Consider the following 24,004-nt stretch of genomic DNA (forward strand, 5'->3'; position numbering starts at 1 on the left):
CTGGCTCTTGGTCCTCAGGAAGCCTTTGTGGAGTCAGGCAAAGAGGCAGTATCTGTTTTTTACAGGCCCGTTTGAACAATTCTACCTCTCCTCCAACACTAATGGCTCTCGGCCATTTTTCTTCAGTTTGACCACCCAGGATGTATCAGCCTTGACCACAAGCTCCTTACCCCAGAGTAGCTGAAGTGAGCCTGAAGCTGTGATACACCAATTATAGCCCAGAACACATAAGGCTCAAAGAGTTCTGGAGTCTGGGTGATCCTAGAGAGGAAATCTATCACTTTCTGTAGCTCTCCTAGGGCCATAGCCCTGAAAATCAAATGAACCTAAGGCACCCAGGGCTGCAGCTCTTCCTCTTAATGGCCTTCTGCCCTCTATTCACAACTCAAAGAGCAGCCAGACCAGCTGGATGTTTAGAAGAAAAAAATGGACTTCACATTGCTTTGCACATTCATTGGGAAGATTTGTCATCCTTCCCTTCTGTGACACAAGCCATCTCAGCCCATAACCCCAGTCCAGGGGCAAGAGCTGGAGACAAGCATGATCTGCGGTCCAATCACCTGAGAAGGGCGCTCTCACTGTCACTGTTCTAGAGTCTCCCACGTCACACTGTTTGTTATTCTGTAATGTAAGCAGTGACTTGGACACAATCTTTGAGGTCCCTCAGGACTATGGTTTCTATCTTCTGTGCAGACCATGGGTCTTCTGTGTATACCTGGCAATTGTGCATTAAAAGATGAGTAAATGTGGCTTCGCTTGGGAAAAGAGAATCCAGGTGTCTCAAAGCAGATATTAGCATACAGAATCGGTGGTTCTGGTAACCATACCGGGCTGTCTGACACACACCAGCCATCACCAGAAAGCTTAAATGATCCTGTATGAGCTGGGAAGTTGTCATGTGACACCGAGATTGACAAGAAAGATTCCAGAACCCATGGCTCTGAGCAGATGAAGAGGCCCTAGCAGGATTATGAAAGTGGAAGTGGGTCGTGGCTTCTCTTTCTCTGAGAATCCTGTTCTTACTAATAGAGACTCAAAAGAAGAGGCAAGAGCCCCTGTTGCTATGAAACACTGCATCCAGGAATAAAAATGGTTCTGTGGGTTGGACAATTCTATCTCATTTGAGTCATTCAGAAAGAGATACCCTTAGAATTTAGAGGGAGGTAGAGGATATGGACTTTGAAGTAGTCATTGACCAGGTTGGGAGGTAGTTTCCTTTTAGGAACCTGAGTGATTGATATGTCCCGGTGGTTCAGAATCCAAACCAGTCAGACAATAATGCAAATGACAAATAATACACAGGCCTGAAGTTCAAATTCACAGTGAGCTATGAAGCATAGTATGGAGTGTTTTGCGGCCCATTGAAGTCTATGTTGGTGATTTTTTATCATCTCCAGCTCAAAGAAGTCAACACTGAAGGAAGACCTGGCCTTACACACAGCCTGAGTGAAGACACAGGCTGAAAACATGAAAAGAAATAGTAGAGGAAGGAAGAAGAGGTGACTTTAAGCTTGACAACCCAACTGAGACACCATAAAATAAGAAGTTTTGTGAGTAAAACCATATGATAAGAACTCACCTTTTTTCTCTTGCCATAAATTCGTGGAGAATTGGGGAGAAATTTTCTCTGCAAGATAGAAGGATCCGAGCATGTAGTTATCTGTATTTCAGAGGTGAGAATTGGGAATTGAACCTCCTTCCAGAAGTTCTGCCTGGATCTTCCATTCAGACCCACGTTATCTGACTCCAGTCCCCTCTCATTGCATACAACTTAGAGACAGACACTGGCCTGTGGCAGCTGGAAAGACCTCACATCTCTCTTCCTCAGTTCCTGAGAATTTTCCCTTACAATCCGTTGTTCAACCATTACACAATCTCTGTTCCCACCAGACACAATTCAGCTTGTTCCACACCAGGACTAGGCAGCCAACATACATGTGTTTCATGCATATAGGGTGTCACATGTTCTGATGAGTTTGGAGCACATAACAAAAATTTGGTTATGAGAGATAAAATAGAAAGTTTGTGGAAGATACACATTCTCTCTCTCTCTCTCTCTCTCTCTCTCTCTCTCTCTCTCTCTCTCTCTCTCTCTCCTTTTTGAGACAGGGTTTCTCTGAGGAGGTTTGGCAACCTACTCACACTGTAGACAAGACTGTCTTTGAACTCAGAGATCCAGCTGCCTCTGCCTCAGGAGGGCTTGGATTAAAAGAGTATGCCACAGCCAGCAGCACAGAGAATCAATCTCACCGTTTAAGAAGGGTCTCTGGGAGGTGAGGGCCCAGGCAAGAAGGGGTGAGATATTTAAGCTAAGAATTCTAGGATAAAAACTAGCTTGTAGGATAGGGAGAATGTTGAAATCATGTCCATGATAGTCTATTACCTATAACATTATAGATGTGCCTTGCTTAGTTTGGTTGTCAACTTGACATACCTAAGAAGAGAAAACATCATTTGAAGAATTGTCTATCTCAGATACCTATAGGCATGTCTGTGGGGGCATTTTATTGATTGTGGATTGATATGACAAGTCCACTGTGGGTAATGCTATCCCTATTAACATGGGCTATGATGAATAAGAAAAGCAGTTGAACATGAACCAAGGAGCAAGCCAGTAAGTACTATTCTTCTGTAGTTCTTCTTCAGTTCCTGCTTCCATGCTTCTGCTTTGTGTTCCTGCCTTGCCTTCCCTCTATGATGGACTTCTGCCTATAAGCCAAATAAACTCTTTCCTTCACTAAGTTGCTTTAGGTCATAGAGTTTATCAGAGTAACAGCATGCAAAGTAGAACCAGGATCGGGTTAGCAGAGAGCTTACGTCTGCCTTAGCTTACATGGAGACCTGAGTTCAACCCCTTCACACCAAATAATGCTGACAATCACGATGATCATATTAAATCTGCCATTTTTAACCTCAAGGACATCACTGATTCCTTGTATACATTTCAAATTTGAGATAATTTGGATGGCACTAAGTTCCTGCACGAACATCCTGACTTGATGGTTTATATCACATAACTCATCCCCCTGCATCCACACAACTGCCTTTGGTGCAGCTGCTAGCAGGTCCTTTCTCTAGATTCTCTTTCACTTGTCTGATGGTCAGCTCTTCCTTTGGCTTCAATGCAGAAATTTCTCTGCAAGAACCCCAACCCAGAATGGCTATTCCCTCCTCAGAGATTCTGTATCTATCATTTGTCAACACCAGCAAGGTGCATCCCCCAGAAATGAGGCTATGGATGTGGGCCGCCTCTCTTCTGGGTTATAGGAAAACCTGATCTGCATGGGGATTTCCGATATCTCATAGCTATTTGATCTGTAAACAGTGCAAGAAGAAGAGGCACTGACCCTCCCCCACTCCACTCCAATACCTGGATCAGGAATTTCAGGGGCCAGTTGTAGCTGCGCACACTCAATTTCCAATTCTTTGATCGTCCAAAGCCTCCCAAGATTTCAAACTCTTTAGGTGTGTACCAGTCCCCAGCTTCACTCTGTATGGACTTCATGGAGATCCCTGTAAAACCACAGTAGACTGATCATGAGCCTGCTTTGTCGCTGGAGCTCAGTTCATGGCCTCCCACCAACACTTGAACTGGAGCCACCCAGACTGTGCTCAAAGTCAGTAGCAGAAGAGTCGGGCCTTCTCTCTGGCTTCAGGAGTCCCAGCTCAGCCCTGGAGTTCCTAAAGGGCTTTGTTGAAGCCTTCCATGTTTCTTTGATTTTCATGCCTGAAGAAAATGACAACCGCCACCAACAGATACCTTTTAAAAACTACTTCAGGTTCACGTAGAAAAGGACAAGGTAGTGACTGACTGCACGGGGTGCGTGGATTTCACCCTGGTGTTGATCTCTCGGGCTGGAGAACAACCCATCCCAGGAGGCCCCCGGAAGGTGGAGGTGGGGTCCTCATCTTAGAGCTGAGGCTGCAGTTGGATTTTGCAACCCAGGAGTTCCGTGACATCATTGTCTACCCAAATTAATAAGACTATTGAAGAGGTGCCCATCATTGCGGTTGGAGGTAAAAACTAGTAAACATAAGTAAATATTGTCCCATGAAAATACGGACTACCGTTAATAAAAAGATAGTCCTATTTGGGGCATCTTCATTGTTATGAAAATGCAAGCAAAATCACAACACCGTTTCACATACCACCAAGATGACCGTAATAAAAAACAAGAAATAGTAGCTATTTGTTGTAGGGAAGTTGAAGTTCTCACACACTGCTGTAACTGAAAACAGTTTAACTATTACCAAAATATTTGGTAATTCATTACTGAGTTCAGCACATAATCATCAAATGACCTATCAATTCCACTTCTGTGTGTATGCCTCAAATTCAGTGTTTATATCACATAAATGGTATACACAAATTATCAAAGCAGCATTATGAGGCAAACTGAAGAATAAATGAGGAAAATATGAAATAGTCATACAATGGACTATGGCATTATTTGTGAGTTAAAACATCTTTTGCATAAACTACACAGATGAGGCTTGATGTCATCATGCTAAGGGAAAGCAGACATACACTGCAGCATGTCACTTGTATGTAGTGTGTGAGGAGGCAAATTTACAGGACGGGAATTAGCAGGGTGAATGTTGAGAAGAATTAAATGGGGATGAGTATCAACTCCTAATAGACAGAGGGGGACAAATATGTTTGCATGGTAATTTTTCTATGTACCCAAGAATAAACCCCCCATTGATCATGGACTCTAAGTGCTGAATTATATGGTATATGAATTATAACTCAGTACAGCTGTGAAAAATAGTGACAATGTATTTCTGTCAACTGCCACCCACAGGCTCATAATAAAAGAGATCTGAGGTGAAGTCCATCATAATAGGTTTTGGCTGAGGGGGGGATTTTTGTGGATTTTGTTTTTGTTTTTTGCAAACCAGAATATGTTTTACCAATAATATAAGTTATTCCTCATGGATATACCATGGATCAGGCTTTATATTATTGTCCTCTATTTCACAACGAGAAATTTCATGCCCAGAAAGCCCCGCCCATACAACAAAAAGAGACCTCTTCTCTTGGCAAAGCTGAGTCTGGAACTTGGGCTCTCTGATTCTCAATCCTGTGATGCTCTCAGCATGACAAGTGCCCTGCCCTGGTGTTACTGACACAGGGATGTGAAGGCAGAGGCTGAGGGCCCCTCCCCATTTATGTCTGACTGGAAGGAAAATATGCAGTAGTTTCCACCTCTGGAGGGAAGTTTCTCTGGTTCTCTGGGCATCTCATGGCTCCATCCATGTTACTGTGAGCATCTACTAGGCATGGTTTCTTCAAGTGTTAGGATCCCTCCTGTTTTCAAGGCACCTCCCCCAGTTCCTTAAGTAATTCCCTTATTGCTTGTGATGTTTTTATTTAGCAGTTGTGAATTAAAAACCACGCTACCTACCTTGCTTGAATCTATTCTTGTGTAATGTTCCCTTCACGTCACCACATGTCACAGGAAGCAGCTCAGCACTGAAATCTGCATTTTCATTTCTGCACCTTCTTGGAACTGAAAAAGAAGATTTTTTCTTTTGTCTCACTTTGGAGGTGCACATGCTCCCTCTTCCTTTAACACTAGGAACACTTTGATCCTCAGATCTCTAACTTCTAAGTCTTTCTTGCAAATGGCATATTGGCTATGTAATGACAAATATTTTACCCCTAATTTATTTTTTAAAAAAAAAAGCTTTAGCAGAATCTTTTGGCTTTGATAAACTGTACCGATTCTTACTCCAGTGACCACACTGATTGCTACATAGCCATGAATCAGGCGCTGTCTGACTGTTCTATTGTACTAATGATGGTAGGCAGAGATGGTCCTCTTATCTCCCCTCATTTGAGCTCTGACTGGGCTAGCAGGGAGAGATGATGGGCAACCTAGCAGAGTTGGGTGGAATTATTCCTCTTTCTGTCTGCTCTGCTCCATCTGTAACTGAGAGAGAACCCCAGAAATTTCTAGAATAATCTGAAAGCTCTTATGTAGAGCAGAGCTACAACTCCGTAGACATAGAGATGAAAATTCCTCAAACAAATTTCTGGGAGATGAGAAGCTATGTTTGCCCTGATGTGCAGAGACCGTGATGCAGGAGGGGAGCACTGTCTGTGATGCTGATACTATTTGAGCAGTAACTGATCAAGACTACAATGGACATTGGATAGTTGACATAAATCATCCTCCTCTTTACAAATGGAGAAACTGAGGAAATAAGAGCCCAGGGATAGGCCGAAGTCCATGTAGTCATAGAAGAGAAGGCTTGGACCCAGGTCTCTCCCACCACTCTGGGCCACCTTGATGTGCATTCACTGGTGGGTGATACCCCGTGTATGGCAGAGATTGTCTCCACTCTTCCCGGTGAATGGAGGCAGCATTACAGTGGCCCAGAGCTCTAGGTCTTGTTTCAGCTGCATCATCAAGATTCTAGTTTCCCAGAGACAGTGAATAAACAGGCAATGTCTCCGTGGTTAATTCAGCTCACAAAGCTGTCATGGAAACTGACGCTCTTGCTTCCTCTCTGTAGATGGTGGGGGCACCAGCAGCAGAAGGGCTTCCACTCAGGAACAACTTTCCAAGGGAGTCTCCTTCCTCCCTCTCCTTCTGACAGCCCACACCCATAGCCCACTGAGAAGGCTTATCCCTGCAGCCGTTCATCCTCCATTCCAGCTCTACTGGGAAGTTACAGGGCCTGCTCAAGGTAGGAAAGAACTCACCGAAAGGGAGGAGGAAAAGGGCTATGAGAGAGTACATTTGCTTTCTGCTTATAATTCACCAAGTCTAGACATTTTAATAGCCAATGTGTAAACAAAAAACATTTTCATAAAAATCAGGTTCCGCCGGGCGGTGGTGGCACACGCCTTTAATCCCAGCACTTGGGAGGCAGAGGCAGGCGGATCTCTGTGAGTTCGAGACCAGCCTGGTCTACAAGAGCTAGTTCCAGGACAGGCTCCAAAACCACAGAGAAACCCAGTCTCGAAAAACCATAAATAAATAAATAAATAAATAAATAAATAAATAAATAAATAAATAAATAAATACATACCAGGTTCAACTCAAAGGTAAGGAAGAAATTAGGATACACAAGATTGATGATATAAATACAGTTCATATTCTTGCTCCAAACACCTTTGCTTTTAGATTTTGCTGCTCTCAAATTGATAGATAAGTCTGAGTAGGAAATTTTAAGGCTTTAGAAATCTTAAAACCTTAGGGGCTGGAGAGATGGCTCAGTGGTTAAGAGCATTGCCTGCTCTTCCAAAGGTCCTGAGTTCAATTCCCGGCAACCACATGGTGGCTCACAACCATCTGTAAAGACATCTGGCGCCCTCATCTGGCCTTCAGGCATACAGACAGAATATTGTATACATAATAAATAAATATTTAAAAAAAAAACCTTAAAAAAATCTGTGTGTATTTGGGGTGAAGGGAAAGACCCACAGAAGCCATCTTACCCCTGGTCTTGGCAGAACGGCCTGGATTCTTTTCTGTTTTCTTTCTCCTGACAGTCGCCTGGTGACCAACTCTGCTGACATCTAGGAGAGACACAGGCAAATGCAGATTGAACCAAACAACAGCTGAGAATGGGAAGGAACAAGGGAACCTCTTTGTTATATCAGGGTACCTTCTGCACACACTGCCGATGAGAGCTCCTGACAAGGAGCTGTATCCAAGCAGGCAGAAGTCTAAGTTAAAGCCTGCGAAGGATTCTGTTGTATTAACACTTTAGAAAGGGCTGTCTACAAAGAGACTTGAATGAAACTGTGGTTTCCAAAATATGTGTTTGAAAAGTAAACACAGCCATCATTTCTCCTTTCTAAGCAAAAAAATATACATATCAATCAATAGCACAGCTGGGTCATTGTCAAGAGTGTATGATTCTTAGTTTGGTGAAATTAATATTGAGTGGGATTCCAAAGCCTGCTTCATGGATCTGATGCAAAATTGATAATCATTTAAAAAAAAAGACATAAAAAGACATTTAGCTTTTGTCCAAGAAAAAGAAATCCCTTAGACTGTTACTAAAATCAGATGGTAGGGTGCTGTTTGTAAATATATACAAGTTATAGGAATAACATTGTAGGAAACATCACCATGTAGATAACCTTCTAAGATCTCTCTCTCTCTCTCTCTCTCTCTCTCTCTCTCTCTCTCTCTCTCTCTCCTCTCTCTCTTATGCTTCCAATGACAAAAGTTGATCATCTTCAATATTTTAAACACAAATAAAAATATGGACATCACTTCTATTCTAACAGCCAAATATAAACAATGCATGCATTTTTGCATATAAATGTTTACATATTGTGTTCCTTTGTGTGTCCACATGCGGGTGTGCCTGAATGTGTGTGAAGGCCAGATACCAAAGTCGAGCGTCTTTGTCAGTGGCTCTCCATCTTAACTGTTGACAAGGTCCGACCCCAAAACCAGAACTCACCAATTTAGCTGCCTGAGCTTGCTGTTTAGCAAACCTGATGGATTTACCAGTGAAAGATTGTAGATGTGTAATCATGTCCAGTTTTTTATGTGGGTGCTAGGGATCCAAATTCAGGGCCTCAGACTTGTGTAGCAAGCACTTTACAGTGAGCATCTCACCAGCCCTTCAATGAACATTTGCGAAAATGGACTGTCAATTATCTTTCTATCTCTAAGTACATATCTCTCTCTTTCTCTCGAGACAGATACATAGTTACATTAAAAGACCTGAATTTATAAACAAAATGAATGGTTTCATGCTGTGGTATATTATTTTAAGATGTGTTACATTAGTTTATGCTGTGAAACATTTGTTTTAATGGTGCAAAGATGTGCTGCATTCTTTTATGTTGCATTTGTTTAACTCTGTGAAGCTGTGTTGCTTTGCTTGTCTAAAACATCTGATTGGTCTAATAAAGAGCTGAACAGCCCATAGCAAGGCAGGAGGATGGATAGGTGGAGCACATACACACATTTACACATATACAACTGCAACCTGTTTGCTTCATTCAACCTTCTTTGGAACATTTTTTTCAATCCGACAAAAATTTCATACTGAGGATGACAGCACCTCCCTTTCAACTCTGAACCACTTACTTCTGGATGACCATATGTATGAGAAACTAACCATTTGTAAAAGACATTATAATATCACGACTCTTTGTTACAACCTCTTAACCCATGTCCGAGAAAACCTACTTAAACCTTGCGTGGGAGGGTGGAGGTTGCTCAGGGGCTAAGAGCAACCAGTGAGCAAACATAAGGACCTAAATTCAGATACCAGCATCAACATAAAAAATATGTATGTGTGCACCTATAATGCTAGTGTTAAGGGACTAGAGACAAGAAGCTCACTGGGGTTTACTGCCTGACATCCACCAAAGGAATAAAGGAGAGAGAGAGAGAGAGAGAGAGAGAGAGAGAGAGAGAGAAAGAGAGAGAGAGAGCGAGCAGGACATTCAACATCCTCCTCAGGACTATACTTGTGGGTGCAAGTATGTGTGCCCATATGCACAAGTGTGAATACAATACACATACACACACACACACACACACACACACACTATTAAGGCTCAGAAATTCACAGGCCCCCAAGCATGCAACAGGCAACACCTTAAAAAACTCAACAGCTGTAACTCTGTCCAGCTGCTTGCTTACTATTTGGCCATACAGCTTGTGGCCTTCTCCGTTTTATTCTTGACCAGTTGTGACCTTTCTTCTTTCCTACAAAACAAAAATAATAAAATCAATTATTCAGTGATATAGATGTAATTCTCTTAGCCTTATATGTCAGACATATTCAGATACTGTTTTCAAACTTCAGATCCTAGAAATGAGGAAAAATTCTAACAACAGTTTAGTCACGTGAGGGTTTGTCGGGGTCCAGTCTCAACGAAACTCACACATTCCGAGGTAGAAGCACAAGGATTAGAATTATTGAGCAATGGGAACAGAGATATGAAAGAAATAAAAGGCAGAAACACAGAACAGCATCGGGAGGGAAACTCAGTGTGTGCTGAATTTATTTATTTTCTGCATGCTTATACACTCCACTCCAAAAGCGGAGGGAGAAGGCCACAGACTTCATTAACATGACATAAGGAATGAACAAGTATCCAGTGGCTGTGATTGGTGAGTTTTTTTCTCTTTTTGTCAGCTTAACTGTTTCTCTGAAACCAAGGACTTGACCATTGATCTCCCAGCAACCCTATGGTATTCCTAGAAACGGTGAGGGGGGGATGCCCCCAACCACAGCCTTCAAGACTACGGTTGAGCCCTCACTGGCATTCACCTCTGGTTATTCCCCATGGCTAAGGACTGAGATTTGACTACTTGCCACACTGACTTTTGCCCTCGTCTCTCAGACTGTTGTCCTCTCTCGGGCCACTCAGAGTGGTCCTATCCAGTCCTCAATTCCTGATTGACTTTGACTTAACCCTCGACCCTCGCTTTATCCCAAAGATGTTCATGATTAATTGCCATTGGGTCCTCGCCTTTCTCACATTTTTAGCCATGGGAAAGGAACCCTCAAAAACTATCAGTCCACCCTCCTCCCTGGGATGTCCTTTAGAGACCCTAAAACCTCAAATCTTAATGCCTTACTTACAGATTCCCAAGCTTATCCTCCTTTATACTAAGAAATGCCCTAAGTACACCTAAGATAATAACCTAAAGTGGCCACCTAACGGCACCTTAGATCCCGATATTCTGAGGGTGCTTTCTAACTTTTGTCAGTGCACAGGCAGATGGAAAGAGTTATCTTATATCCAAGTCTTTTTCTATCTAAGTTCTAAGCTCTCTGTCCTTGCAAGATGTTCACCTGCTCACATGTTCCTGACTATGCCAACTAAGCCAATAGGAACATCCGCTTCTTCTCTGGACCCTGTTAATGAAACCCTACTTTTTAAACCTCAACCGACAGCTACTTCTACCATCTCTTCTCCTTTTAACACTCCTATACTTGCAATTAAAAAGCCTAACAGAGCCTATAGCCTGGTTCAAGACCTCCAGCTCATTAATTCTGCAGTGGTCCCACTTTATTCTGTAGTACCTAATCCTTACATACTTCTTCCCACTATTCCTCCAGGAACCTCCCACTTCTCAGTTCTGGATCTCAAGGATGCCTTTTTCTCTATTCCTCTCAGCTCTCAATCTCAAGATATCTTTGCCTTCACCTGGAATGACCCTAACACTCAACTCTCCACACGGTTTACCTGGACTGTCCTTCCCCAGGGATTCCAAGACAGCCCATACCTGTCAGGCTTTAGCTTCTGATCTACTCTCGCTGTCCCTCCCTAAGTCTAAACTCATACTGTATGTAGATGATAATTTACTTTGCAGTCCACCCCTAGAGATCAGCAAAACTGATACCTCTGCTCTTTTAAATTTCCTGTCCAAAAGGGGCTATAGAATCTCACCTTCTAAGGTCCAACTGTCTACCTCTCAGGTCATTTACTTGGCATTAACTATTATTACCCCAAACCAAGAAGCTATTACCTTAGACAGGAAAAAACTAATCCAGTCTCTTGCAGTACCTTCTACAAAAGAGGAGATTTTATTGTTCCTAGGAACAGCTGGCTTCTTGTATTCCTGGATCTCCTCTTTTTCTCTTCTTGCCCACCTCTTATACAAGGTTGCTCTCAGTTCTATGCATGAGCTCCTCCCCCATCCCATTACTAAGCCCTTCCAGAGGTTTCAACAGGCCCTTATCCAGGCTCCAACTCTCCATCTCTCAGACCTAACTCGTTCTTTCTCCCTCTATGTAACAGAAAAGGAGGGATATGCCTTTGGGGTTCCTAGGGCATCAGTCGGGACCTTCCTTTGCACCTGTAGCATACCTGTCAAAGAAGCTGGACCTTACCACGGGGGACTGGGCACCCTGCATATGTGCTTTAGTGGCCGCTGATCTCACTAACCTTTGGGTCACCCATCACTGTCTTCTCCCACCATAACCTGTCCCATTGCTTAATTTACAAAGGCTTACAAACTTTACCTCCTTCCTGAGTGCTTTCCCTCCAGGTGGTACTAGTGGAAGATGACACACTCGCTTTCCAATGCTTCCCACCCCTTAATATCTCAAATCTCCTACCTCAACCTAATATTCCCCATCTCACTCTTGCCTAGAAACCTTAGAGGAACTACTGCCCCACCCCTCACATATACAGGAAGGCACATTGGCCCGGGCCACTTATACCTGGTACACAGATGGCAGCTCCTTTTTATACAAGAGGATCTGTAGAGCAGGCTATGCCATAGTGTCAGATACTGGGGTGGTGGAGGCACAGGCACTCCCTGCCCGTACCACTAACCAGCAGACTGAATTAATAACCCTCACCAGTGCCTTCCAGTTGGCATAGGGACAATCCTTAAAGGTTACAGACTCCAAATATGCCTCTCTTATTCTCCTGTCCCACACAGCTATCTGGAAGGAGCATGGGCTTCTTACAATGAAAGGAGGATCCATAACTAACTCAGGCCACATTATGGACATGTTAAAGGCCTCCCATCTCCCCAAAGCTATAGGAATTATTCACTGTCGGTCTCATCAGACCAACAGCTCCATTATTTCTAAGGGAAATAACCAAGCTGACCAAGCAGCCAGGGCATCAGCACTCCCGGGGCCCAAACTTACTTCAATCACTTCTGGGGGTTCATACAGTACAACCCACATTCTCACAGGCAACCCCTGACACTCGACAAATTCTGTCCTACCTACATCAGCTCTTTCATCCTAATAGCCAGGCTCTGTCTCACCTTGTCAAGGCTCACCTCCAAACCACCCCTGAGAACTTAAGAGTTCTTAGAAAATATCACTGCATCTTGTAAAATCTGTCAAAAGTCAGATCCCAAGTCCAAATCCCATAGCTTCCCTTTTCCCACCGACCAGGCCAGCAGCTCCCTTCCAGGAACTGACTGGCAGCTTGATTTTATTCATATGGTCACAGTCAGAGGGGTTAAATATCTTTTGGTTTTGGTAGATACAATGTCTGGATGGATTGAAGTGTTTCCCACCACTAACAAGTGGGCCCGGACAGTTTCTGATGTCCTTCTCTGGGAAATTATCCCCTGGTTTGGAATTCTAACCTCTCTTCAGTCAGACAATGGCCCAGATCCCTCAAACTTTGTCTAAGGCTCTTAACATTCCCTGACATTTCCTTTCTTTCTTTTTTTTTTTTTTTTTTTTTTTTTGGTTTTTCGAGACAGGGTTTCTCTGTGGCTTTGTAGCCTGTCCTGGAACTAGCTCTTGTAGACCAGGCTGGTCTCGAACTCACAGAGATCCGCCTGCCTCTGCCTCCCGAGTGCTGGGATTAAAGGCGTGAGCTACCACCGCCCGGCTTTTTTTTTTTTTTGGTATTCCCTGACATTTTCATATCCCATACCATCCTCAGACCTCAAGGAAGGTAGAATGAACTAACCGTTTCTTTAAAAATACTCTTGTTAAGATGTCACAGGAATGTCACCTTGACTGGGTAAAGCTTTTGCCTCTGGCTCTCTTTGGGCTCTGGGCCCTCCCCAAAAGCCCCCTTTCCATCTCACCCTTTGAACTCACGTATGGGTGGCTGGTTTTGACTCCCACCTCTCACCTAAACCCTCACACCATCCCTGATTACCTGCTTACCCTATTATTCCCCCTTATGAGATTTTACTGACTACTCAAAACTTCAACCATGCACCAAGCCCTGCTAGCCTCCAATTAAAATCGGGGACCAGCTCCTTTTCTCTCACCTAGACCAACGCCTCTCATGCCTTTCTCCTAAATGGCAGGGCCTCTTTAAAGTAATTCTCATGACTTGCACAGCTGCCAAGCTCAAGGACCTCCTCCTTCAATGGATTCACCTGTCTCACCTCAAACCTTTTATTCTTCCAGCTCAAGACACCCTCTCCTCCTATATGGTAACTCAAACAGGGCCCTGTTCCCTTAAGTTCCAGAGGACGCCAAGATCAGTTGCTTTGTCTCCAGTTCCAGAAGAATACAGTCTCCCCCCCACCCCGTACTTAACTCTCCTATACCAGGAACCCTATGTGTTCTCCTTATGATTACCCCTTTATTCTTCTTTCTCCTGTCTGCTTTACCAGTTTCTCTGTTATCTCCAATTCCATACTTAAATTTCCAGTTAACTATTCAGCTGTTGTTACAGGGACTATCATTAAATAGTTGGAAGTGCATCATGGTCCCCAGACTGTTATTGTTTCTTACCATTTGGACATTTGCACCCCAAATTCCAAGGGAGACTCACAAAATATTTTTTGACATAATAGGTTTATCACTGACTACAGCAGTGTTTCCTGGACATTAAGGTATTACCATGATGGTAAAAGAAACAAGTGCCTTAAGATTTGCTTCAGGCAAAATATTAAAAGGTCTAATAATTCCCCTTTCTTCCCTTCCCTCCTCTCTCACTATACAACTATCAATAATTTTCTATTCCAACACGATACTATCATAACCATGAGTTCTTAATGTGTCTAAAATTTAGATTTTTATAAATTTCAACATGTCATATGCTCCAGAGAGCCAAACTGGACCCACCGAAACAGACCAGACTGGCCCAGGGTAAGTATCATTTAACTCTTCCCTGGTCACCCAGAATAAGAATCATTTAATTCTTCTCTGGTCTCGGGACCCCTTGGAAACTCCCTCCTCCATTTCAGGATCCCTGGGGAACCCCACTCTATCCTCCATCTTGGGGCCCTCCTCCCTCAGTCACCAGGATCAAATTTTTTCTAAACATAATATTCTACCTTGCCAGCATCTTGTCAGGTCCAAACTGCCAGACGGACAATTACACAAGGCCTGGAAAACACAAAAGTAACCAGCTACCCCAAGACGTGGCCAAGCACCCCAATTCTCTGGCACCCATCAGCCAGCAGGAAGTAGCTCTCAAGAGATCCAACACCCTATTTCCACCATCGGCTACCCCTAGCCCCCCCACACACACACAAATTTTTATAATAAACAAAAGGGTGAAATGTTATCATTTCCACCACCCAGCAATTTGACAAAATGTCTAGCCACCCCAAGTGCTGGCACTTCCAGGTTCCCTGGCTGTGCATGTGCCATCAAGAGCTCAGGCAACTTACATAGCCACCCAGGGCCCTCAAGCCCTACGTGACCTGTGTGTAACGTGGTCACATGATTTATTCATGATGCATATGTAAGCCCCTGTGCACATGTGCTAGGCAGCCTTTAACCGTCCTACACGCATGCCCAACCCTCTCTTCCTGCACCAACTTCCTCAGGCCTGTGCACGTGTCTTTCTCTCTCTCAATAAACTCTTAAAGTGGGTTTTGTGGTCTGTCTCATGATCTGTTCTCGGTCGTACCCAGTAGTTTCAGAATGTCTTGTTTAGAGGTGCCCAGCTATTATAAACGTGTCTTTTTAGGGACGTGTTTTCTTAGGACCTGTGTGAAGGCCAGGCATTCACATATCTTCCCCTTACAGAAACAGAGAGTTTCACTTTAGAGATGTCAGAGACAATCAGGAATTATACTTTATCAACTTTGTTAAATGCCACAGGGAAAAGGTCACATTTGCCACCGTTGCCTTATAAGACAGGGACTTTCGGCACGCCATGCTCTTTGTCCCCACTGTGTGTGTGGCATCTACATGGCCTGCTTCGGATCACAGTCCTTGTGGATCTTGGCAGAGGGACAAGAAGATTTCTACCCTGTAAGAATATGAAAGCCTGGGGCCTCAGAGAGGCTTCTGCAAGGATGCTCCTAACAGCCTCTTCATAATATCCCAAGCAGGAAACGCCAAAGAAAACACACAAACAAATTTGGGCTATTCAGACAATGTATATACTCATTAGCAATAAAAAGAAGGCAACTGGCACTGCGTTCCTCACTGTAAGTTAATTGCAAAGTCATTCTGTGGAGGGATGGAAACTTCACAGCAAAGAGCATGCTGGGAAATCCTACTTATACAGCACTTACAAATCAACCTAAGTTATCTTTGAACAAAAAGTGGCTGCCTTGATGGGTAGTGGGCAAAAAGGACACAGAGAACCTTCGCAGGCTCCTGTTTGAGTTCTGTGTCTCCATAAGACTTTTTAAAAGTAATTTATTTCACTTTATTTTATGTGCATTGGCGCGAAGGTGTTAGGTCCCCTGGAACCGGAGCTACAGACAGGTGTGAGCTGCCATGTGGGTGTTTGGAACTGAATTTGGGTCCTTTGGAAGAGCAGCCAGTGCTCTTAACCACTGAGCCTTCTCTCCAGCCCCTCCATAAGGTTTTTATTGTAAAAATAATGCAGTTAGCAGGATTCATCAAAGCGTGCACTTAGGATTTGGGCCTTTCACTATAAATTTTATCTTAAATAAGACCTGCAAAGGACATTGAGCCCTAGTTAATGACCATGTGATCAAATATCAAGAGGATATTAAACTGAATGAATGTAGGTTTTCTCCAGAGCGCTTGCCACTTCCTCCTGAGTCTTTTAATTCACTGCTTGGGGCATTCTAAGACTTTTCTAATTTGAGTAATTTGAAATTACTCCTCAAGGGCCCAGCAACTGAGTGAGGCTTTTCCCTAATATTAATATTCAGGAGGCAGAGGCAAGCAGATCTCTATGAGTTCAAGGCCAACATGATCTGTCTATACAGCAGGCTCTAGACCAGCCAGAGCTATACAGTGAAACCATGTCAAAAAAAAAAAAAGACAAATGACAAGCAAATTCTTCAGTCTCTCCTCATTGCCTAATTTCAGTTCTACTTCTGAATACTTAGGGATATGGTAGGGTTATATCCAACTATCAGCAAACTCATTCATTGCTTACCAATGGGGTGCATTCTGTGAGACCATCAATGTACTTACAGACTAAGTCAACTGCAACCCTACACAGTAATGCCATCTTATGAAACCGCTCTCATACATGTGGTCTGTCACTGTCATGAAGACTATTACATAATTCCTCACTATTCCAAAATATGTACGACTCTTTACTTCTCTGAGAACAAATTACCAAACATTTAGTAGCTTTAAACATCACGAGTTTATTTAACAATTATGTCAGTTCTATATCTGATGTGTATCTCACCAGTCTCAAGTCTAGGTGTCCACAGCCCTTCATCTGTTCCTCGAGAAGAACCAATTCCCTTGCCTTTTCCAGGTCTTCAAGGTCACCCAAGTTCCTTGGTCCCTTCCTGCATCCTCAGACCCAACAGTCTTGAATCCTTCTGGTGACTCCTCCACAGTCATTTCCTCTCTCTGTATCTAAGAAAGGCTTCTCATTTTTTTGTTTGTTTGTTTTGTTTTTTCAGACAGGGCTTCTTTGTGTAACCTTGGCTGTCCTGGAACTTGCGCTGTAGACCAGACTGGCTTCAAACTCCCAGAGATCTGCCTGCCTCTGCCTCTTGAATTCTGAAACAAAAGGCATGCACCACCACCACCTAAAAAAAGTTCCCCAATTCTTCAGACCCATAAAATCAGAGTGGCCACCCCTACACCAACAGTCAGACAATGCCCCAACCAATCAAGGCCTTATCTTAATCATTTGTGTAGAAGGTCTTTGTCATTAGGAATACAGGTTCTAAGGGCAAGGAGGAACTCAGGGGAGGTCACCACAGTCTACCCCATTGTCACACACAAGAACAATAATAATTCTAGGAGTAAATAACTTATCAATAACACCAAAAGCTCATAAACTCTCATACGTTTCCTTACTTCTCTTCCCCCTGGATTTTCTTACAGTAGTGTTGTTTCCGGTCTCCACGGTATCTAGAAAACAATAAATGGCAATGAGGTAAGAACTATTGAAGAGAAATTACAAATCTTAGGACACTGCAAAGGCCTTGCTTACATCAGTGTTTGAACCGTCATTCCTTTCCTCCTTCTAGAAGAACCCAAGGCTGCTGAACTGAGAACTAGGAATCCAGGGAGGGCGCTGGTCATTTTTGACCTCACACCCCCAATGGGACATTTTCAATCTTTACATATTTTTTTGCACAGATAAAATACTAATTTTGTGGGAAAATTTCTAGGCAAGCCCCGATTAGTTCTTTGACACATTTGAGGAGTCTGGTTGGAAATGCACACTGGGTTGAGAAGAGTTGGCCTGAACTCTTTTCCTCCTCACCAGCAGCGGGCTCATACTAGATCGGGTCCTTCCTAAGGCCCTGACAAAGCAACTTTACTGTCTAGCTGCAGACGTTTACCTGCTGTCTTGGGTGACAGGGAAGAATGGGAGCAATTCAGTTCACCAAGGTAGCACACAAGGTAAGTACCAGTTTTAAGAATGCATTGCTTCTACTTCATCCACATGGGATCAACTCTATCTTCTCAAATGCGGCTCTGCAAAGGGTTCCTGATTCTCTCCAGCTCCAAGTGGGCAAGTGCAAAGAACTGGATTCAGGGATGGACTGGACCACAAGCTGGATGCTGTGGCACTCACTGAGCCACAACCTTGTGCAGCCTTGTCTATTAGTTACCTCTTTGGCTGCTTCTCATCCTTGCTTCCGGGTCCTCTGGCACAAATGCAGGGGAACACATGACACAGGAACACACCTCATTTTCACTTGTGGATCGCTCTGCTCCTGTGCCAAAATTGTGGGTATCAGTTTGCTTGTTGTTCAATTTTGCAATACTGGGTACCAAACTCGGAGCCTCACCCATTCTAGGCAAGGAGTCTACTATTGGGCTATACCCTCACATGTTTTCTTTGTGTTCACTGTTAGACATGGTGCCAACTAATTTTCCTGGATGGCTTTAAACTCACTCTAGCCCAAGCTAGCCTTGAACTGGGGTCTTCTATTGTCATCCAGAGCATCTGACACATGGCCATTTCATATCTTAACTGAACCACCGCCTTTTCTTATTCCTCCAAAAATATTTTTACATTCTCCTTTAGTCCCTCTTTCAGTTCCTCTTTTTTGTTTCTTCCTCTTCTGTCTTGCCCCCTTTATCAGAACAGCATCTGTGTGATTATTTTAGGGTACAGTTGCCTTCTCTGTCATGGAACAGCAGGCTTGAAGCAAGCTCTTCTAGCCCCTTTCGTTCTTCACCCGGTGAGTGAGCATTCTGCCTAGTAACCCTAACTAAAGTATTGCTGTCCATGGATCCTGAGACAGAGACAGATAAGAACTCTCTGACTGCACAGCAAGGTAGATTCTGAACGAAGGAAGGAGCTATTTTCTGGGGAAACAAACAAATAAAAAACAACAAAAAATCAAAAACAAACAAAACCTGCTGCAGCAGTCACACCCAGGATCCAATGGAGCTATCTCTTTCCACAACACACATTATTTTTCATTTTTCCACCTTTAATTTGTTACATGTAGTTGTGAGGAGATTTTCAAAGTTCTTATCTTCTGTGATGAAAAATAAATCTGTTATTTGAAAATAGTAAAGGATAACTTTTGCTAGTTTTACCAGTTTCAAACCCATCCCAAATTGGCCAATGACTACCTAATCACTAAAGATGCATGTGAAATCTAGCCAATCAGAAGCAATGATACAAATTTGAAATCCAGCCAATCAGCAGCAGTCACCCTCCAAACGCTGGGTTGATGTCTCCATAGGAGCCTATGCTAAGCACTTCTGCTTTGTAGAGTCTAAGCCCCTGAGCTACCTTCTTCTTTAAGCTCCAGGTGAACCTAGCTGTGGCCTAGGAGCCATGTTCTTTGAACACAATCTTTCTTCCCACTCCTGCCAGGGCCTTAACTTAGCAAGCTTTCCATTTCAGACATGGGACTGATGATTTCAGTTCTAAGTATGGTGTTCTCGCCAAGATTCTCTGAAGACTTGCTGGGAGTGCCTGCACGTGTAAATTCTAGACCTCTTCTACACAGCTCAGGTGCAACGTTCGTAAACTACTGTCAACTGACTTGGTTTCAACAGCAACTTGTTTCGTTATGCTATTTCTGAGTTAGGTTAGGTAAAGATGCATATGCAATTTGATGTAAAGAAATTGCTCTCCAGGAGGCATCAAGATCATGATGGGGAAACCCACAGAGACAGCTGGCATGAGCTTGTGGGAGCTCAGAGACAGGACTGACAGCTGGGGAGCTGGTGTGGGATTGACTTCTGGGTGACAGTTGTGTAGTTTGATCTGTTTATGGGGGTCAGGACCTGTCCCTGACGCATGAGCTGGCTCTTTAGAACCTATTCTTTATGGTGGGATGCCTCACCCAGCCTTGATGCAAGGGGGAAGCGCTTGATCCTGCCTTAACATGATATGCCATGCTTTGCTAACTACCATAGGAGGCCTTACTCCTTCTGAATGGAGATGGAGGAGGAGTGGATAGGAGGGTAGGGCAGAAAGGAGGTGGGGGAGGGAACGGGAGAAGAGGGAAGGGAACCTCTAGTTGGTATGTAAAATAAATAAATAAATTTTAAAAAAGAAATTGCTGTCTTAATTTGTAGGTACAGTATTTAGCAAATATTCTGTGTTTATTCTTGCTTCATTTCATCTCATTAACCTTTAAAGTCTTTTATCTTGTGTCTGCTCCTGATTCGTTCTGAATATTGGAAGATAATGACCCCCCATACACACCAAATAGATGGAAACAAAGGTGGAACACGTCCCCAAGCCAAGCCATTCTCAAAAGCTAATGATGTGGATCCACCCATCAGGGGCCAAACACTGTGCAAAGACTCTTGGTCCTACCCTAACTTGGGACATTCACAGACATGTGGGGTCTTGTCAGTCTGTGAAATAAGTTGTCTTTCTCACTGTGTATGCAATCACGGGTCAACTACTGTCATGGAATCAGTCATGTGTCCCCTTTCAGCCTCTATTTCTCTCAAGAATCCTAGTACTTCACACATGGCAACACACTCTTCACCCTTGCAACACTCTCTTCACCCTTATAACCAAGCATCCTCTTTCCATTTATCACAGGGTTCTTTTTTCAGAGCCGCAGCCTCCTATGACAGAGCTTTCACTTCCTTCTTGTGCTCTTGCAATGACTCTGCCTCAAGCCCCTAATACATGGCAGGAGCTCACTAATAATTCCACTCCACAATGGGGGAACTCCACATGTTTGTCAAGTAGCTCTAGAAAACAAGAGAGGAGGTCTCCAGTGTTCCCATATCCCCGCTAGCAGTTGTCATTCCAGACCATGCTCTGGAGAACGTTGCATTCTTTGCCAAACCCCTATAACCTTGAGGTTGAGACTTTTCTGCAAAATGAACCTTCAGGTTAAGCAAACACAGGCATCTTTCAGAGGTCTGGAAAGGTTCACCTGTGCATGTGTCTGTATAATCAGTCTGAGCCATCAACCCCTATCTAGGTGTGGTGCAGGTCCTCAGCTTGTCCCCAAAGTGCCTGATCATGGTAGTCTCTCTGTCTTTTCTAAGGGAGAGACATTCTTGTCTTAGCACATTCATGGTCTACTTTTATTTGGTGAACCCTGTAATGTCACTTGCTTGAGAAATCAGTGGCTCCTCCAGACATTTATTTTCTATAGGGTGTCTTGAGCTCTCTGGTGGTAAGTAGAATTCTAAGATAGTTCTCTAAGAGCTTCTTTTATAATCGTGGAGACTGTGAACGTGATAAGCTCTTAATCGTGTGCTTAGCTTAGGTCATGTGGCAGAGCTGGCCTTAAAAGAGAGCAGGCCTCAGAGTAGGCCTGGACTAATCAAATAAGCCCTTTATAAGCAGTGAAGTTTTTTTTTTTTCCAGCTGGTAGCAAAACAGAAAATCAGAGACTGGAAGCATGCAGAAGGTTCCAGAGCCTCCTGCTCCCTTCAGGATAAAGGGTGAACTCCTGTCAGAGAAAATGAGTAGCTCTGGCGAGCTGAATGATCCTTATCAACAACCAGTAGCAAAGTTGTGTTCTCCATGCTACAACCACAAGGAGCTGGCTTTTATAAATAAGTAAATAAATAAATAGCTGGATAAAATAGGTTGTAGGAATCCTCTCAGAGCCTTCAGAGAAAAGCTCAGCCTGGCTGACATGGCGATTTCAGCCTGGAAAGACTGAAAAGGGAGCTACCCTGAGCATGCCCAGAAATCTGAACTGTGGTGCTGAGATAATATATGGATGTCTAGTTAAGCATGTATATGCAGCATAATTTGTTAAATAATGGATAAGACTTGCATGTCGTCTCTGTTCCAGTATACACATCACTTCCTTGTAGCTGTTACTGAGCTGACAAGAAACTAGTAAGAACGAATTCTAGTTTTGTGAACGTCTGTTTTATCTTCTCAGTTACACTCTATCAGCCAAAGAAATTATAATATCCAAAAATTACTCATACACAATGATTACAAGGCAAACAAGATTTCTATAATTCACAAGGCCTTTAAGAAAGTGAAATAATACTTTCTGACATGATCTTCCTATGGTAGATTTTTTTTAATTTTTACTTAAAAATTTCCACCACCTCCCATCCTCCTATTTCCCTCCCCCTCCCTCTCCAGTCCAAAGAGCAGTCAAGAGTTCCCTGCCCTGTGGGAAATCCAAGGTCCTCCCCCCTCCATCCAGGTCTAGGAAGATGAGCATCCAAACAGACTAGGCTCCCACAAAGCCAGTACATAGAATAGAATTGTAGCGGCGTAAACGAATGCAGACAGTTTGTAAAGATATATATAGTTTTAATGTAGAAATAGACTTACAGAACCACCGTTCCCGCGGAGACCAGGAAAGTAGAAGAGACCGCTCAGAGCACGCTCGCCAAATTTATAGGCAGACATTAGCCCGAGGCGAACACGCCCCCTAAGGGGCGGGACTTATCCCTACATAGAATTAAAACCCAGTGCCATTGTCCTTGGCATCTCAGTCAGCCCTCATTGTCCGCCACATTCAGAAAGTCCTATTTGATCACATGCTCCATCAACTCAGTTCAGCTGGCCTTGGTGAGCTCTCATTAGATCAGCCCCACCATCTCAGTCCTGACTTCCTTGCCCATGTCCTCCCTCCTTCTCCTCCTCATTTGGACCTTGGGAGCTCAGTCCAGTGCTCCAATGTGGGTCACTCTCTCTAGCTACATCGCCAGATGAAGGTTCTGCAATCTATAGATTCAATGCAATCCCCATCAAAATCCCAACAAAATTCTTCACAGACCTTGAGAGAACAATAATCAGCTTTATATGAAAAAAAAAACCCAGGATAACCAAAACATTCCTATACAATAAAGGTACTTCTGGAGGCATTACCATACCTGATATCAAACTCTATTACAGAGCTACAGTAATGAAAACAGCTTGGTATTGGCACAAAAACAGAGATGTTGACCAATGGAATCAAATAAAAGACCCTGACTTTAACCCACAAACCTATGAACACCTGATTTTCAACAAAGGAGCTAAAAGTATACAATGGAAGAAAGAAAGCATCTTCAACAAATGGTGCTGGCATACTGGATATCAACCTGTAGAAGAATGAAAATAGATCCATATCTATCACCATGCACAAAACTCAAGTCCAAATGTATCAACGACCTCAATATCAGTCTGAACACAGTGAACCTGATAGAAGAGAAAGTGAGAGGTACTCTACAACATATGGGCACAGGAGACCACTTCCTACATATAACCCCAGCAGGACAAACATTAAGGGCAACATTTAATAAATGGGACCTCCTGAAACTGAGAAGCTTCTGTAAAGCAAAGGTCACTGTCGCTAAGACACAAAGGCAACCCACTGACTGGGAGAAGATCTTCACCAACCCCACAATAGACAAAGGTCTGATTTCCAAAATATATAAAGAACTCAAGAAACTAGACCTTAAAATGCTGATTAACCCAATTATAAAATGGGGCACTGAGCTGAACAGAGAATTTTCAACAGAAGTTCAAATGGCCAAAAGACACTTAAGGTCACGTTCAACTTCCTTAGCGATCAGGGAAATGCAAATCAAAACAACTTTGAGATACCATCTTACACCTGTCAGAATGGCTAAAATCAAAAACACCAATGATAGCCTTTGCTGGAGAGGATGTGGAGTAAGGGGAACACTCATCCATTGCTGGTGGGAATGCAAACTTGTTCAACCACTTTGGAAATCAGTGACAGTTTCTTAGGAAATTCGGGATCAACCTACCCCAGGATCCAGCAATACCACTCTTGGGGATATACCCAAGAGATGCTCT

The 24,004-nt window shown here is 43.4% G+C and overlaps 1 protein-coding gene across 3 annotated transcripts in view; it reads right to left on the bottom strand.

The window, feature by feature from the left end:
- Positions 1-24,004, bottom strand: part of LOC142837078 (nuclear body protein SP140-like protein) — a 62,866-nt gene that overhangs the window by 19,012 nt on the left and 19,850 nt on the right. For all 3 annotated transcript variants that reach the window (XM_075951956.1, XM_075951955.1, XM_075951957.1), the window contains 7 exons: positions 18,399-18,503; positions 17,635-17,688; positions 9,627-9,692; positions 7,451-7,531; positions 5,409-5,513; positions 3,371-3,513; positions 1,580-1,627 (listed from right to left, as the gene is read on the bottom strand). In XM_075951956.1, coding sequence (XP_075808071.1) covers positions 1,580-1,627; positions 3,371-3,513; positions 5,409-5,513; positions 7,451-7,531; positions 9,627-9,692; positions 17,635-17,688; positions 18,399-18,503 — 602 coding nt within the window. The remainder of the gene's footprint in view (positions 1-1,579; positions 1,628-3,370; positions 3,514-5,408; positions 5,514-7,450; positions 7,532-9,626; positions 9,693-17,634; positions 17,689-18,398; positions 18,504-24,004) is intronic.

This window comes from Microtus pennsylvanicus, chromosome 17, assembly GCF_037038515.1.
Source record: "Microtus pennsylvanicus isolate mMicPen1 chromosome 17, mMicPen1.hap1, whole genome shotgun sequence".
In the NCBI taxonomy this organism is placed as follows: domain Eukaryota; kingdom Metazoa; phylum Chordata; class Mammalia; order Rodentia; family Cricetidae; genus Microtus; species Microtus pennsylvanicus.